The 14,342-nt window shown below is 38.0% G+C and overlaps 2 protein-coding genes across 17 annotated transcripts in view; one reads left to right on the forward strand and one right to left on the reverse strand.

Annotated features, from left to right (window-relative positions):
* Positions 1-3,727, reverse strand: part of P2RY12 (purinergic receptor P2Y12) — a 42,748-nt gene extending 39,021 nt beyond the window's left edge. The window contains exon 1 of one of the 2 annotated variants that reach the window (XR_014305430.1): positions 3,639-3,696. The gene's annotated coding sequence lies outside the window, so the exon portion shown is untranslated. Of the gene's footprint in view, positions 1-3,638 lie in introns of both variants that reach the window. The other variant, XM_082710211.1, reaches the window with a different exon arrangement.
* MED12L (mediator complex subunit 12L) overlaps positions 1-14,342 on the forward strand; it is a 322,213-nt gene that overhangs the window by 272,450 nt on the left and 35,421 nt on the right. For all 15 annotated transcript variants that reach the window (XM_082708331.1, XM_082708336.1, XM_082708339.1 and 12 more), the window contains 7 exons: positions 1,589-1,678; positions 2,750-2,859; positions 3,050-3,185; positions 3,989-4,150; positions 6,166-6,528; positions 8,385-8,541; positions 13,274-13,485. In XM_082708331.1, the coding sequence (XP_082564457.1) occupies positions 1,589-1,678; positions 2,750-2,859; positions 3,050-3,185; positions 3,989-4,150; positions 6,166-6,528; positions 8,385-8,541; positions 13,274-13,485 (1,230 nt within the window). The remainder of the gene's footprint in view (positions 1-1,588; positions 1,679-2,749; positions 2,860-3,049; positions 3,186-3,988; positions 4,151-6,165; positions 6,529-8,384; positions 8,542-13,273; positions 13,486-14,342) is intronic.

A 14,342-nucleotide genomic window follows, 5' to 3' on the forward strand; every position in this document is an offset into this window, starting at 1 on the left:
TTTGGGCCTTTCATCATCTCTCGCCTTTAAGATCTAAGAGATCTGTCCTTTGCACAGCAGCCAAAGTGGTCCTTCTAAAATGTAAATCAGCTGTTACTCTGGTGCCCAAGATACTCCAGTGTTTCTTACTATGTCTAGAATAAAAATTCAAAGTCTGGGCTTATTGAGGCCTGCATGATTTTGCCCTGGCTCCCACTTCTGCCTTGTTTCCTACTAGTCATACCTTGCTCACTCCACTTTTCACACTGACCCCATTGCTATGTTTTAAAAATTAATTTGTTTTAGAAAACAAGCAGGCATGGTTGGGGGGAAGGCAGAGGGACGGAAAGAGGGAGAGAAGCGGACTCCTCACCGAGCATGGAGCCGAAGGTGGGCCTCTACCCCACGAGCCTGAGATCATGACCTCAGCTGAGATCAAGAGCTAGACACATAACTGACTGAGCCACCAGGCTCCCCGCTATCCTTTGAACTTGGAAAGCAGATTCTCGTTGCAACGCCTTTATATCTCTTTTTCCTTTCACATAGGCTTTCTTCCTAGATAATAAGGGGATTGCTTCCTCATTTCATCAACTGTGGTCTCAGGTGTCACCTCCTCATGGAAGCCCTCTTTGATTACTTTCCAAAAATTGGACCATGGTCATTAGGTGTTCCCTTGCTCTGGTTCATGCAACTTGTTATTTTTATTTTTCCTGCTGATAGAATGAACGCTGTGATATAGGTTTGTGTTTACTGTCTCGGACCCTCACGTCTGACTTGGGAGAGGACTCTATATTGATGAGATTGGAGAAATGCTGTCCTCCCATCATGCCATATATACTTACAGCTCATCTGCTGGGCAGCTAACTTCCACATGTGACTCATTTTAACTAATAAGATGATTCTCAGTTGTTACCATATTTCAGAGCATGGCAGAACGAGAGGGAATTTGCCCTCGCCATCTGATTCTAGGGTGTTGCCCACTTGTGGTTTGCTTTTCCTAAGCAGACCTTCCCTTTTCTAACATTAGTCTGAATCAGTGAAAGCACTCACTTTGTAGAACAATACACCACTTGACAGATGTCAAAGTTGTCATATTTTTCAAAATAGTACTCTCTTCTTTACCAATGAAGACAGACATGGAAGACAGCAAGTCCCCCCTTCAATAAAACATCAAAATAATACATTTGCTAGGGTTCATAGGAGGTCCCTAGAAATGTAACACAGAACTGATAGAAGATGTAATTCTGTTTGTTCGGTATTTATCTTAGTAAGACCAGTGAAATAACATATTGAAAAAATAATCTTTTTTGTTTGTTAATCTTAACTTCATCTTCCTTTAAAGCATTTTCTTTAACACTTATTTAACAGGATTGTAAATAGATGAGAATTTTCTTCTTCCACCTAGAAAGGCAACGAGCCAGAAATAGCCAGATTTCTGTCTGCGTGGAAGGAAGGAAGAAAGCTAAAATTTTGCTTTGTTATTCATTAAAGGAAGAAGTTATTTTTGACTGTCAGTAGGAAGCTCAGTGTAACTTTAAATGTAAGAAAAAACAATCTATTTTAATAGGGAAAATAAGTTTTGGGTTCTCCCATTTATTTGCTGGTTTAGATTTTGAGTAATTGGAGAGAAGAACGATACCAGGACGACATAAAAGCACGGCAGATGATGCATGAAGCATTGCAACTTCGCCTAAATTTGGTAAGGGGCATTCCTAGTGCTTTCTCTCCATTACACTTAACCTAAATGTGAAAATAACCTCTAGGTCTCCACTTCTTCTCTGGTCATCCCCTTCGTTACAAGGTGTGAGGCCTTCCACTCTTGGCTTTGACAACTCCCCTGTCTCTCACGTGTCTGTCCTCCTTGGTGCTGACTTTCGTGTCTGGTCTGACTTCTAGAGGGTGTACGAATTTGGGGCATCGGTTTGCTTTCTGTACCTCCCACCCCAGGGAACCTCTCGTTCTTTTCAGTTTGTGCTAAGAGTAGGTCTGAGAAGGTTACTGTTTTGAGATGAATTAGCTTTTATTATACTCATTTAAAAACCTATATTTAAAAATGGGCCATAAGTCAAAATTTGTCCGACTCTCCATCAGATTGGTCATTAAAACAAATTGGACAGGGAGGCTATACAAACATTGAAAATTTCTCACACATTGCACATTTCTTTGAATTTTTCTTTTCCCATTGAACAAGTCTCAGTGAAGTCTACTCTGGAGGAGGAGGACTTGCCTGTTATTTGACAGTTGTCGTTAACTTAATTCCCATACATGAGTAAGTAGACCTGGGTCCAGGTCTGCTCCTCAGTCGTCTGTGTTACTGGATATTTCCAAGTGTTAGTATGATAACAGGCTTAGATGCAGTAGTAATTGAATAACACAAAGTCATAGATAATCAACTCACCTGGTTTTGATCTCTTCAGATTGGACTAAAGTTATATGGTAAAACTGGGTGTTATGAAAGATTAGGACAAAAGAAAGTTAATTTTCCTATTATTTAATTCATATTGATGTTGTGCCCACACTCAGGTCCCTCTTCTCCTCCTATCCCACCCCCTTTTTTTGAAGGACCAAATACCTGTGCTGAAGGAACCAAAAAACAGTGACAAATAGGTAGCTAGGTAAGAGAGAAGGTATGATAACCCATAAATTAGAGTCTTGTTATTGTTTTCTGTCTGTCTTTTTGTTTTTTTAACAAATCAAAATTGGTTACATAAAGTGATGGGGATGGTATTTTCATTGTAATAGAATTTTATTATATTTTTTCTCATGCCAGGTGGGCGGAATGTTTGACACTGTGCAGAGGAGCACCCAATGGACGACAGATTGGGCCCTCCTCCTCCTCCAGATCATTACTTCTGGAACTGTTGACATGCACACTAACAAGTATGTTCTTACTTCACATTTAGCACGCCGCATACATGCCTAGTAGAAGCTTTGATGGGCCGACTACAAATCACCTCTTACTCTCTTAGTTACCATCAAAGTTCAGTGCCTTAAATAAAAATGATTTTTAGTTAAGGGTATCTTGGTTTTGCTCTAAGGTGAAAATAAATTATTTTTTTCCCCCTCTTAGTGAATTATTCACAACAGTTCTTGACATGCTGGGTGTTTTAATCAATGGAACTTTAGCCTCAGACCTATCAAATGCATCCCCAGGAGGATCTGAAGAGAACAAACGTGCATACATGAATTTAGTAAAGAAACTGAAAGTAAGTTTGTGACCTGATTATATATTTTGATCTCAAGTAGTTTATGCATTGTTTTATTACTACATTTTACCTTAATTTACTGTGTTAAGTTAGATGTTATATGGTTATTTTGCTATTTGCCTTACCTCAGCTTACTAGTACTCAAAAGTTATAAGCATATAGCTTGAAGATACTTCTTTAAAAAATGATATTCACAAAATATTTAACTTTCAAGGAACTCTAGAAATCTGTTATCAAATGTATAACAAAGATGCCCACATTGGATTTAGGATAAATCCATGCTTGGACTGGCTCGTATAATTGAAAAGTAACCATTTACATTGATATTTCTAAACCCAATTCATTTGAAAAACCAGTAGTTCAATCTTTGAAGTAAACTGTAAACAAATGATGCAGAAAAGAAAAAAGATGAATATGTCTGACGACCATAGCAATAAAATAACCAATGATTACCTTGAGGTCTGACCCTGGATTTGAGAACGTGTTCTGTGCTGCAGCTTCTGCCTTCTGCTGGCAACTACTACACGGGATTTTTGTCATTTCAGCACTGCGATACTTGTTGTGTAACCAGGGTCCCACTGTATGTGTTCTATTTTCTACTTAAATAGAAGAAATGAAACATACTCACTACTCTAATTGAAAGCAGCATCATAGACCATGTTCGAGGTTAAGGAACATTCTGGCTACAAAAAAGGAAATGTTTCATAGAGAAACTTCCTTCTCACTAACTTTTGCCTTCGTTGTAATTTCTGTCCCACTTCTCTATCTCTTTTTGTTTTGTTTGTTTGTTTGTTTGTTTTTAGAAAGAGCTAGGAGACAAGAGATCAGAAAGTATTGACAAAGTTCGACAGTTGCTACCTTTGCCAAAACAGACATGTGATGTCATCACTTGTGAACCTATGGGTTCCTTGATTGACACAAAGGGAAACAAAATTGCTGGATTCGACTCTATAGATAAAAAACAGGCAAGAGTAAATGTTTGTTTCTTGTATATATTTTCTTGTTTTCCTATAGGGTATAGGAAATGCCTCAATTTTACAGTTTCTTGATTTATTTTTTTTAAGCATAGTCTTGTCATTTAAATGCTTTGGTCATTGGCATTATTGTATAGATATTCATTTAGTGCTATACATGAACTTAAGTGAATTTGTGAAACCTGCTGAAGGAAAACTAAGTAAAAATGTATTGTTAAGGGGCACCTGGCTGGACCAGTTGGTTAAGCATCTGCCTTCACGTCAGTCGTGATCCCGGGGTCCTGAGGGTCCTGGGGGTCCTGGAATAGAGCCCAGTCCCTAACTCTCTGCTTAGCAGAGTGCTCTCTCTCAAATACATATTTTTTTTAATGTATTGTAAAAATAAAAGAAGATAAAGACCAGGTGTGATTTTACTTCAGAGTTGACAATAATACGTTTAGATGAGAAAATTTTGATTGATAAATTCTTCATGTAGTAAGCTATTTTGAGTAAAAAATATTTTTAGGGTGATGGTACTTAATTTTCTCCTCAGTTAAACAATATTTCATTGAACACCTGTTTTATATAGGATATTAAACAAGTTTCCCTTAAATATGAGAAGAGTGGTTGTTCTTATAGTGAACATGGAGCAACCACAGAGATGAAAGACAGAGCTCTTACCTTTAAGCAGAAGTAGACAATCACAGTGTGGTGAGATTTGTGTGTCATGGTACAGAGTGTTAGGGGGCCCTGAGAAATTGCTGTCACCCACCCTCAGGTAAGGAGTAGATAGTCAGAATAGGGTCCCCCACAAAACTGACACTTGAATTATTTTGAAGGATTAAGAGTTAGCTGGGAAGTAAGGAAGAATATAATTCAGGTCCATGGAAGAGTTTTCGCAAAGGTAAAAAAAGAAGGAGGCTCTTGGGAGAAATGCAATGCTGCATTAATTCAGAGTAACCCAAGTGCTCTTACCAGTGTGGAGACAGAAAAAGCTAGTGTTATGGGCAGGTTGAGTTTGTAGATTCATTTGGCTCTCTAGTGGTGAGACATCTAAAAACCATTTAGGTATTTGGTCTTTGCACTCAGGAAAGAAGTCCAAGCTCAAGGCAGTATTAGGAAACAAGTCAATTTATCATGGTAAATGAACCTTGATTTTGGATTAATTCATCCATGGAAGACTTATGTTGATAAGAACAGGAGCATTCATATCTTATGGAATGTCTGGTTAGTTGTTTTTGGGGTCATTCTGAGGAAAAATATTTTCTTCAAGTTGGTATGCCCGGGAAAGTACCAAGAGACATCACGAGTTAATGTTAAAAATAGGAAACTTTTATTTTCAGAAACAGAGTAGCATTTCCTCTTCTAAACTTGGTGGAGAGAAGCTTGAATTAAAGGACTTTATTTGCACCTGTTGGTATGAGTTACTTCTGTAGTAGTATTCCTTAACTATTCAGAAACTGGCTTATTAAGTATGTGAATGATTCCTATACTGAATCAAGGCCAAACATGTTTGGACTGAAGCTAATTTGAGCCCAATTAGAGGTTGATTGTAACTTGACTCTGAAGTTTTGTTTTATCTCAAAAACAACAACAACAACAACAAAAAACTAGGATCCAAGGGGTTATAATTTATGATAATTTAATAAAGGTCAACATTGCAGTACTTTCCAAAAAGTGGTTTTTTTTTTTTTCCTATAAGCAAAACAAAGCAATAAAAAACCTAAATATAAAATACCTATTTATAGTAAAGTATATTGGACCACCTGGTGTTGCAGCCTGAACAGAATATCACGTGGCCTAAAGAAATGCATAATTGAACTTCAGGGATGGAATTCTTGCCGTGGCTCTCCAGTGATCTAGCTGGGTAACCCTGAGCCGGTGCATTTACCTGTCTGCTGCATGCTAGGGCGCTCTAAACCTCCCCACCAGCCAGAATGTTCTTTGTATCCATGTCCTAAGCAAGCTTGCCTCTGAGTTAGGAAAAGATCTGAACGTGAGCTCACAGAGCATTATCTCAACCACAGGGTCTCCAGGTCTCTACAAAGCAGAAGGTGTCCCCCTGGGATTTGTTTGAGGGTCAGAAGAACCCAGCGCCTCTCTCCTGGGCCTGGTTCGGGACTGTCCGAGTGGACCGAAAGGTGATCAAGTACGAGGAACAGCATCACCTGCTGCTGTATCACACACACCCTATGCCCAAGCCCCGAAGTTACTACCTCGAGCCACTGCCCCTGCCTCCCGAGGAGGAAGAGGAAGAGCCCACATCTCCTGTCTCTCAGGAGCCGGAGAGGAAATCAGCTGAGCTGTCAGATCAGGGAAAAACCACAACAGACGAGGAGAAGAAGACAAAGGGAAGGAAGCGCAAGACGAAATCAAGCTCAAGAGTTGATGTGAGTAAGGGAAGTCAGGAGGCCTTTGGCTCACTAACACCTAGTGGGAGATTTAATCATGCCCAGAGTTTGTCCCTAGCAACAGGAAAAGCATTAGAAGCCTTATCGTAATAGTTGTAATCCTAACAAGGCTCTGTCTTAATTAATAGAATGGCAAATGAACAGTGACTTGTCACAGACAACAGGATTATAGCTTCTGATTTTCCCTCCTCCACTGTTCATTACTTTAATTTTAGGCTTCTCTTATGAATAATCTTTAATTAATATAATATTTCAGTGCCTCATAATTCCTCACATTTGAAACTTGAATTTCTTAGATCCCTAAAAATCTCATCATCTTACATATTTGTATTATCTCGTGTTTAAAATATTTATCATATTTTGAGCAGCTGACACCTGTAGTAAATTAATGTGAAAAACTATTTGCATTTCCCTAGCTAACATGTCATCTAATAAATACAGTAGGATGTTTCTGAGATTTTGTATTTTAGCATTCCATCTTATTATCCTGTGTGTGTGTGTGTGTGTGTGTGTATTCTTTAACATACTTTTAGAATTTATAAAGGATTAACACAATTTTTAAAAAGTTCCATTTCTTTTTTTCCCTATTAACCTTACCTACCTATAACCACATGCTCTTAAAAACAACAGAAATGTATGAGATGGTAATTTGGAAATAATTTCATAGCATTTATAGAATTAATGTATAAAAATGTCTTTATATTTAAATTCACCTGGAAAAATACTTGAGATTTTGTATAAAATTCATGGATATTCTTGTACAATGGAAGAAATATTCAGATTTGTTCTGAATATTTCATGATGTCATATTCAGATGTCATGTCTAATTATTCTAATTTACCTAAGTCAGAACCAAAACTTATATTTTCCTAGCTGATATCTTGGTGATTAATATTTTTCTAGAGAAGACCACCATCACTTTTAGATGCTACTTGAATGGCAGTACCCTCTTTTCATGTAGTCTTCCTGCCAATATTTCTTTGTCTTGAAGAGGTGCTCAAAAAGATCCAGACTGCCACTTCCTAAAATCTGGACTCTCCTAGCTCATCAGTCCACATGGATAGATTTCTATTTTTTTTTCAGATACAAAAGTCCTTAAACTTCTCTTACTTCCTGAGTGTGTCCTGGTAATGTCCCTTCCTCCCATACTACTTCTGAAACTGCCCTTACCCAGCGGGTTATATTTCAGAGATCCAAGGATTTGTTTTTCCTTTATCCTTTAGGGCTAGACTAAGAGAAGGGGGTTGAGGGGTGGCAGGGAAATTGAGACACCTGGATGTGAACCTTAAAGACTTTGCATCTCTTAGAAGGAAGACAAAATCTGGGTGGGGAGAGCGGGGTACAGGCAGATGGTGGAGAGTCTGTGTCTTTAAGTTGCTGCCTTGAAAACTGGCAGTAAAATAATTGTCTAGGCCAGGGACTGGTCCTGAAGTATTGTGGGTCTTTCTGGCTTCATTCTCATCTAGACCCAACATACCAGCAAGGCTTCCTAAGGTGACCCAAGATGAAATGATCTCCAGAGACTCAGCATCTGAAGATGTGGTTTCAGTTGTAGGCAGTGGTCAGTGTTGATGTGCTTTTAGTATTTTATAAACAAACTTTTATTTTCCCTCCACTTCGTAAGTCAAGTGCTTCCGGAGTGAAAAGTTTTTACTCGAATGAGTGTTAGGCAGAGAACACGCTGACACTCTTGCCTTCCAACTTCCCCTCTATAAAAACAGCCCTATCCACCGGAACAGGCACTGGCTCAAGTAATGTGATACGATGAACTTGCATTCATTATCTATATAGTTTGTGAAATTAAATAACTTTTTTTTTTTAACTTTATGTTGAAGGAGTATCCACAGAGCAACATATACCGAGTGCCTCCTAACTACTCACCCATTTCCTCCCAGATGTTGCACCATCCACAGTCCACCTTGTGGGGCTACAACCTCATGGGTCAGCCCCAGCAGCCGGGTTTTTTCCTTCAGAATCAATCTCTTACTTCAGGTATGTGAAGAGAGAGTGAGGTCGGGTCACTCTGAGATGAGCTTGGCGTTTTCTTTAATTTTAACCTGAAATCATCACAGGTTGGCGTTTTCTTTAATTTTAACCTGAAATCATCACAAAACGTGGGAATTGCAAGAGCTGAGTTCTCAGTTGACATTCCTGTAATCCTTTCCACTTGAAATTTTTTTTTTCTTCTTCTAAAATTAGGGTTTTTTAATATGTCTTTTAATCTATTTTTGATTGTCACATAGATATCATATTCTAATTATAAGAATCAATTAATACCTGGCATATAGAGTAATTTAGTATGTGTGTTGGGAGTGTTTCTCAAATGTTACAGTACGGTTTTAGTTGCTAGGTTATGTTCTGAGTTGGGAGATTTCATTTGATGTTAGAAGGAAATTAGCCACTGATGAAAATTTGCACTGTCAGATATAAAGTTGACAAAAGTTGTATGTTGTGAAATTTGTGTTTTTATCAGATATAGTTCTTATGGGTGTTTTTAAAAATTAGACAGTATTGCCCAGTATCTTCATTTTCTTGTGTTTTAAATTGTAAATTGTTTATACTGTGAAGTATCTCAGAAATTTGATTCAGCATAGATTGAGATATCAAAGAAGGAAAACTACTGCATCTATAGTAAATGTCCCTGATTTTAGTATTGCTTCCTTTCAAGCCCAAGTAGGCTTTATATCTGAAATGAACATTTCCTAAATAAAAAATCTCTTAGAAATGAATTTTTTTTTTTTCTAAATGACAGTTTGCTTGTTCAACAAATGGTATATTTTGAGATCTTAGTCTGTATGTTGTGATTTTTACTGTAATTTGAGTATGACATCTTGAGGCCTAGGAAAGACATTGTTTGATTCTTGGCTTACAGCAGGGGAGAATCCATATTTTGTCATCTATTAGAGGTTGAGAGGACTGGTCTGGAAGTTATAGTTCTAGGTTCAGGACCGGCTCAACCACTCCCTGCTGTGTAATCTTGACCAGGTCTTAATCTCTCTGTGCCTTAGCTTGGTTATCTGTACAAGAGATACTTTAATATATGTCCTCATAGAGTAGGTGATTCAATTATTTATTCAACAAAATGCTTTGAACTTCATAATGTTCCAGACTCTGTTTTGGGTGATAGGGTATTACAGTACACAAAATGAATAAAAGTGTTCATTCGTCTTTGAATGCTGAAATAAGGGTTATATTATACATGCACACACATATACTGTGTATGTGTATAATTTAAAGTAAATTTTAGGCTCCATATCTCAGGGGTTAGAGCACTGGTCTTGTATGGTAATTTTAAAAATGTAGCACACAGATGATGGCCTACCCCTAATTCAGCAAATGATCTTAACATATTCCTACCTCAGGGCATTTGCATCTGCTACCCGCCACCCCCCTTGCCTGGAGTGCTCACACTTAGATATTTTCCATGGCTCATTGCTTCCCTCCTTAGGGCTTGGTCAGGTACCATTTTCTCAGTGGGCTTCCATTGACCACCCTCTTTTATAAATGGTAAGCCACACCCCTTCCCTGCACCCTGTTCCCCTCTCTTTTCTATTTCTCCATAGATCAGCACTTGGTTATATGCTATGTATTTAACTTACTTAACTGATTTATTATCCAGCTTTCCCACAATACTCTGTTGGGGCAGGTATGTTTTCTGTTTTGTTCACTATAGTATCCTCAGAACTTAGAGCAACATCTGGCTTTTAGTAAGCTCTTAAAAACAGGTTGCTGACCATGTTGCTACAAAAGTTGGGTATTTGTCCTTTCTTTTTTTTTTTTTTTTTTTTTTTTTTTTTTTTTTTTTTTTTTTTTTTTTAAATAAACATATATTTTTATCCCCAGGGGTACAGGTCTGTGAATCACCAGGTTTACACACTTCACAGCACTCACCAAAGCACATACCCTCCCCAATGTCCATAATCCCACCCCCTTCTCCCAAACCCCCTCCCCCCAGCAACCCTCAGTTTGTTTTGTGAGATTAAGAGTCACTTATGGTTTGTCTCCCTCCCAATCCCATCTTGTTTCATTTATTCTTCTCCTACCCACTTAAGCCTCCATGTTGCATCACCACTTCCTCATATCAGGGAGATCATATGATAGTTGTCTTTCTCTGCTTGACTTATTTCGCTAAGCATGATACGCTCTAGTTCCATCCATGTTGTCGCAAATGGCAAGATTTCATTTCTTTTGATGGCTGCATAGTATTCCATTGTGTATATATACCACATCTTCTTGATCCATTCATCTGTGGATGGACATCTAGGTTCTTTCCATAGTTTGGCTATTGTGGACATTGCTGCTATAAACATTCGGGTGCATGTGCCCCTTTGGATCACTACATTTGTATCTTTAGGGTAAATACCCAATAGTGCAATTGCTGAGTCATAGGGCAGTTCTATTTTCAACATTCTGAGGAACCTCCATGCTGTTTTCCAGAGTGGCTGCACCAGCTTGCATTCCCACCAACAGTGTAGGAGGGTTCCCCTTTCTCCACATCCTCGCCAGCATCTGTCATTTCCTGACTTGTTGATTTTAGCCATTCTGACTGGTGTGAGGTGATATCTCATTGTGGTTTTGATTTGTATTTCCCTGATGCCGAGTGATATGGAGCACTTTTTCATGTGTCTGTTGGCCATCTGGATGTCTTATTATGCTGAGTGAAATAAGTCAAGCAGAGAGAGTCAATTATCATATGGTTTCACTTATTTGTGGAGCATAACAAATAGCATGGAGGACATGGGGAGTTAGAGAGGAGAAGGGAGTTGGGGGAAATTGGAAGGGGAGGTGAACCATGAGAGACTATGGACTCTGAAAAACAATCTGAGGGTTTTGAAGGGGTGGGGGGTGGGAGGTTGGGGTACTAGGTGGTGGGTATTATAAAGGGCACGGATTGCATGGAGCACTGGGTGTGGTGAAAAATAATGAATACTGTTATGCTGAAAATAAAAAATAAATTAAAAAAAAAATAACATAAAATTAAAAAAAAAAAAACAGGTTGCTGAATGAGTGAATGCAGACTATAGAAGAGTAAACTAGACAATCAATGATAAGTGTGGAAAATAATACACCATCGTTTTCTCATTTGACTTTCTCTTTTCATTTCCAAAGTTCTTGTGAATTCTGTAGCATTTTTAAACACCAATTCAGTATGAATTAAAGGCTAAGTATTTTATAAAGACCTATGTTTTCTTTCCATAAAATACTATAAAAGGTATTTATAAGTTAAGGAAGTTTACGTATTAGGTAAGTTTTAAGTACGATGACATGTAAGAAAAAATGTTAAATAAAGCAAGCATTTATAGGGGTTTTATATGTGTGAATTGATTTTTGTAAAATGATGAATCCTATGAAGTTGAGTGTGTACACTCTGCTTTCATTCATATATAGTTAAAATGCAGAGCCATATGCTCCCTCAATACACATGTGTGTATATACTCCCCCCAACACAGTTTCTCTTTTTTTCTCATGTATATGCACCATTATGGTAAAGTTATAAAGAAATGTTTGAGAATATTAAATACTGTATTCAGAATTCAGCATTTAGTGAGAGAAGGTGAGGAAAGTAAGTAGGTAGGAATATACAGAATGCTTCAGGGATACTTAACCCTGTTTCTATAGTTAGCTCAAAGCTACAAGATTATAAAAAAGGAAAATTAAAAGAACATAGACTATGGCCTAATCTTTAGAAAGAATCCCCTTTACCTATAAAATAGTCCATTAAATTTTTATGGATTAGTATAGTTTCAGTTCTTGCTTCAACAAGAGTTACCTTGCCATATGTTCTTAAATTGACTTTCCTCTTTTTTCCCAGTGTTCTTCAAATGCTGCTGAATGATTTCATAAATCACATTGCTGGTTGTGGTTCTGAGTCTTTAAAAGAATGTGGGTTTTCAGCTTTAAAATGTTTGTTCCCACCATACAGCTTACTTTAAAAAAATAAAAAAGAGAGAAAACATCTTTCGTGAGATAATTTAAGTAGAGGATTTCTTACACATACATGAAAGAATATAAACTATCTGGTAAATCACTGATTGACACCTCATTTGAAGCCAACAAATATTGAAAATCTTTCCTCCCAAACTCTTAAAGGCATTTAACAAATTATGTATGCTAATATGTTAAGGATTTCCTTTGATTTCTCAGGCATCCCTATAATCAACGTCTCCTGTTTGACTTCAAGCCTTTAAAAAACATGTTTTGTCTTTCGAGTCATGGTATTTGAAGTTTCTAAGCCTTTCAAGTTTTGAAAATATTTTCATGCCCTCTATGAGGAAAGAGGCATTTTTATTTTGTCATGGTAAACTTAAATACCATGAGCTTCAAATTTGTTTAAAATGACAAAAGGGTTTCTATGCCTGGCTTAGGACACTTGGCAAATACACCACGAAGACGCTCTGTGCAGGTAATGTATTCCCCAGGGCCTTGCATAATTTAAAACCCACAAGTCTGTTTCAGGCGCTTCAGTTTATCAGCCAAAGTGGGGCCTCTGTGAAATAATTTAAATACTATAATTCACTCCTGCATCACTGCCCCCATTCTTTGGGAATGAGGCAGAACTCAGCATATCTTTAATATTTATTTGTATAGTGTGAGGTGGGGCCTTATTTTCCATTTGCTTGTAAAGTGAGGCTTAGAAGGTAAGGTTTCTGCGTTTTGATAAAATAGAGAAGACCTGTTGCATTAGCACGAGTTAGAGAGCCCTTCTGTCTGGTTGCTTTTGTAGGTGGCTCCAGACTGGACCCCACGGGCTCCTTCGTCCCCACCAACACCAAGCAAGCTCTGTCCAACATGCTACAGCGGCGCTCAGGCGCCATGATGCAGCCGCCCCCGCTGCACGCCATCACCTCGCAGCAGCAGTTGATACAGATGAAGCTTCTGCAGCAACAGCAGCAGCAACGGCTCCTCAGGCAAGCCCAGGCTCGACCTTTCCAACAGGTTTGTCTGGATCCAGCAGTGGAGACCTCTGCCTTTTGTTGGCTCCTCTAGCTAGGGATGAGTGTGAGGTAGGGGGCCTATTCTTCCTGCTGGTGTATCCCTGAGATCTCGCGTGAGCGCAGGTGTAGCTCTCCTATAGCTTTATACCTCTGGTGTATTTTACTTTTATCACCGATCCATTAGGAACTTTAAGTATCTTAGGTTCTTTGAAAGTACACCTTAAAGCTAGAAGAGCTGATGACTCTCCAGTCATTGAGAAGCAGAAGGCCTTTCATCGCTATAGTGACCCTAACTGAGCACTCATTCTGTATAATTATCACCATATTCTGTACTCCTTTTAGCTCTTACTTTTGTTTATTATTATTAGATTGAACACTTTGAAGTTGTATCTCTAAAGCCCTGATGTTTCTTAGGTTTCTCCCTATGGTGCCCTGCCTAGAGTCCATTTTCAGTATGTATTTCTATAGGAACGAATATATTACAAATAATAGTATATGGATACTTTCAATTTCATTTTTGATTTATATCATTTTTTTGTGTGTCCTATAATTCAGTTTTCTTTAGCTTTTGAGATAACAGCAATTGTTCAACAAAATGATATAAAAAGAAGAGGTGAACTTGGGGACCCCCTGTTTCTATATACTTTTTTTGACTTATCAATTTTTCAAAAAAAATGCACTATTTTGATAAGGCTGATGAGGATATTAATAATAACAGCTAACACTTATAGAGCACTTACTATTTGCCAAAACATTTCTATGCGCTTTTAATGTATTAGTTATCTAAGATCCCACAATAATCCTGGGATTTAGGTACTTTTTTGAACCTCAAAGGAAGTAGACAATCCACAGGTATAT

The sequence above is a fragment of the Mustela nivalis genome, assembly GCF_964662115.1.
Source record: "Mustela nivalis genome assembly, chromosome: 1".
NCBI classification, from domain to species: Eukaryota; Metazoa; Chordata; class Mammalia; order Carnivora; family Mustelidae; genus Mustela; species Mustela nivalis.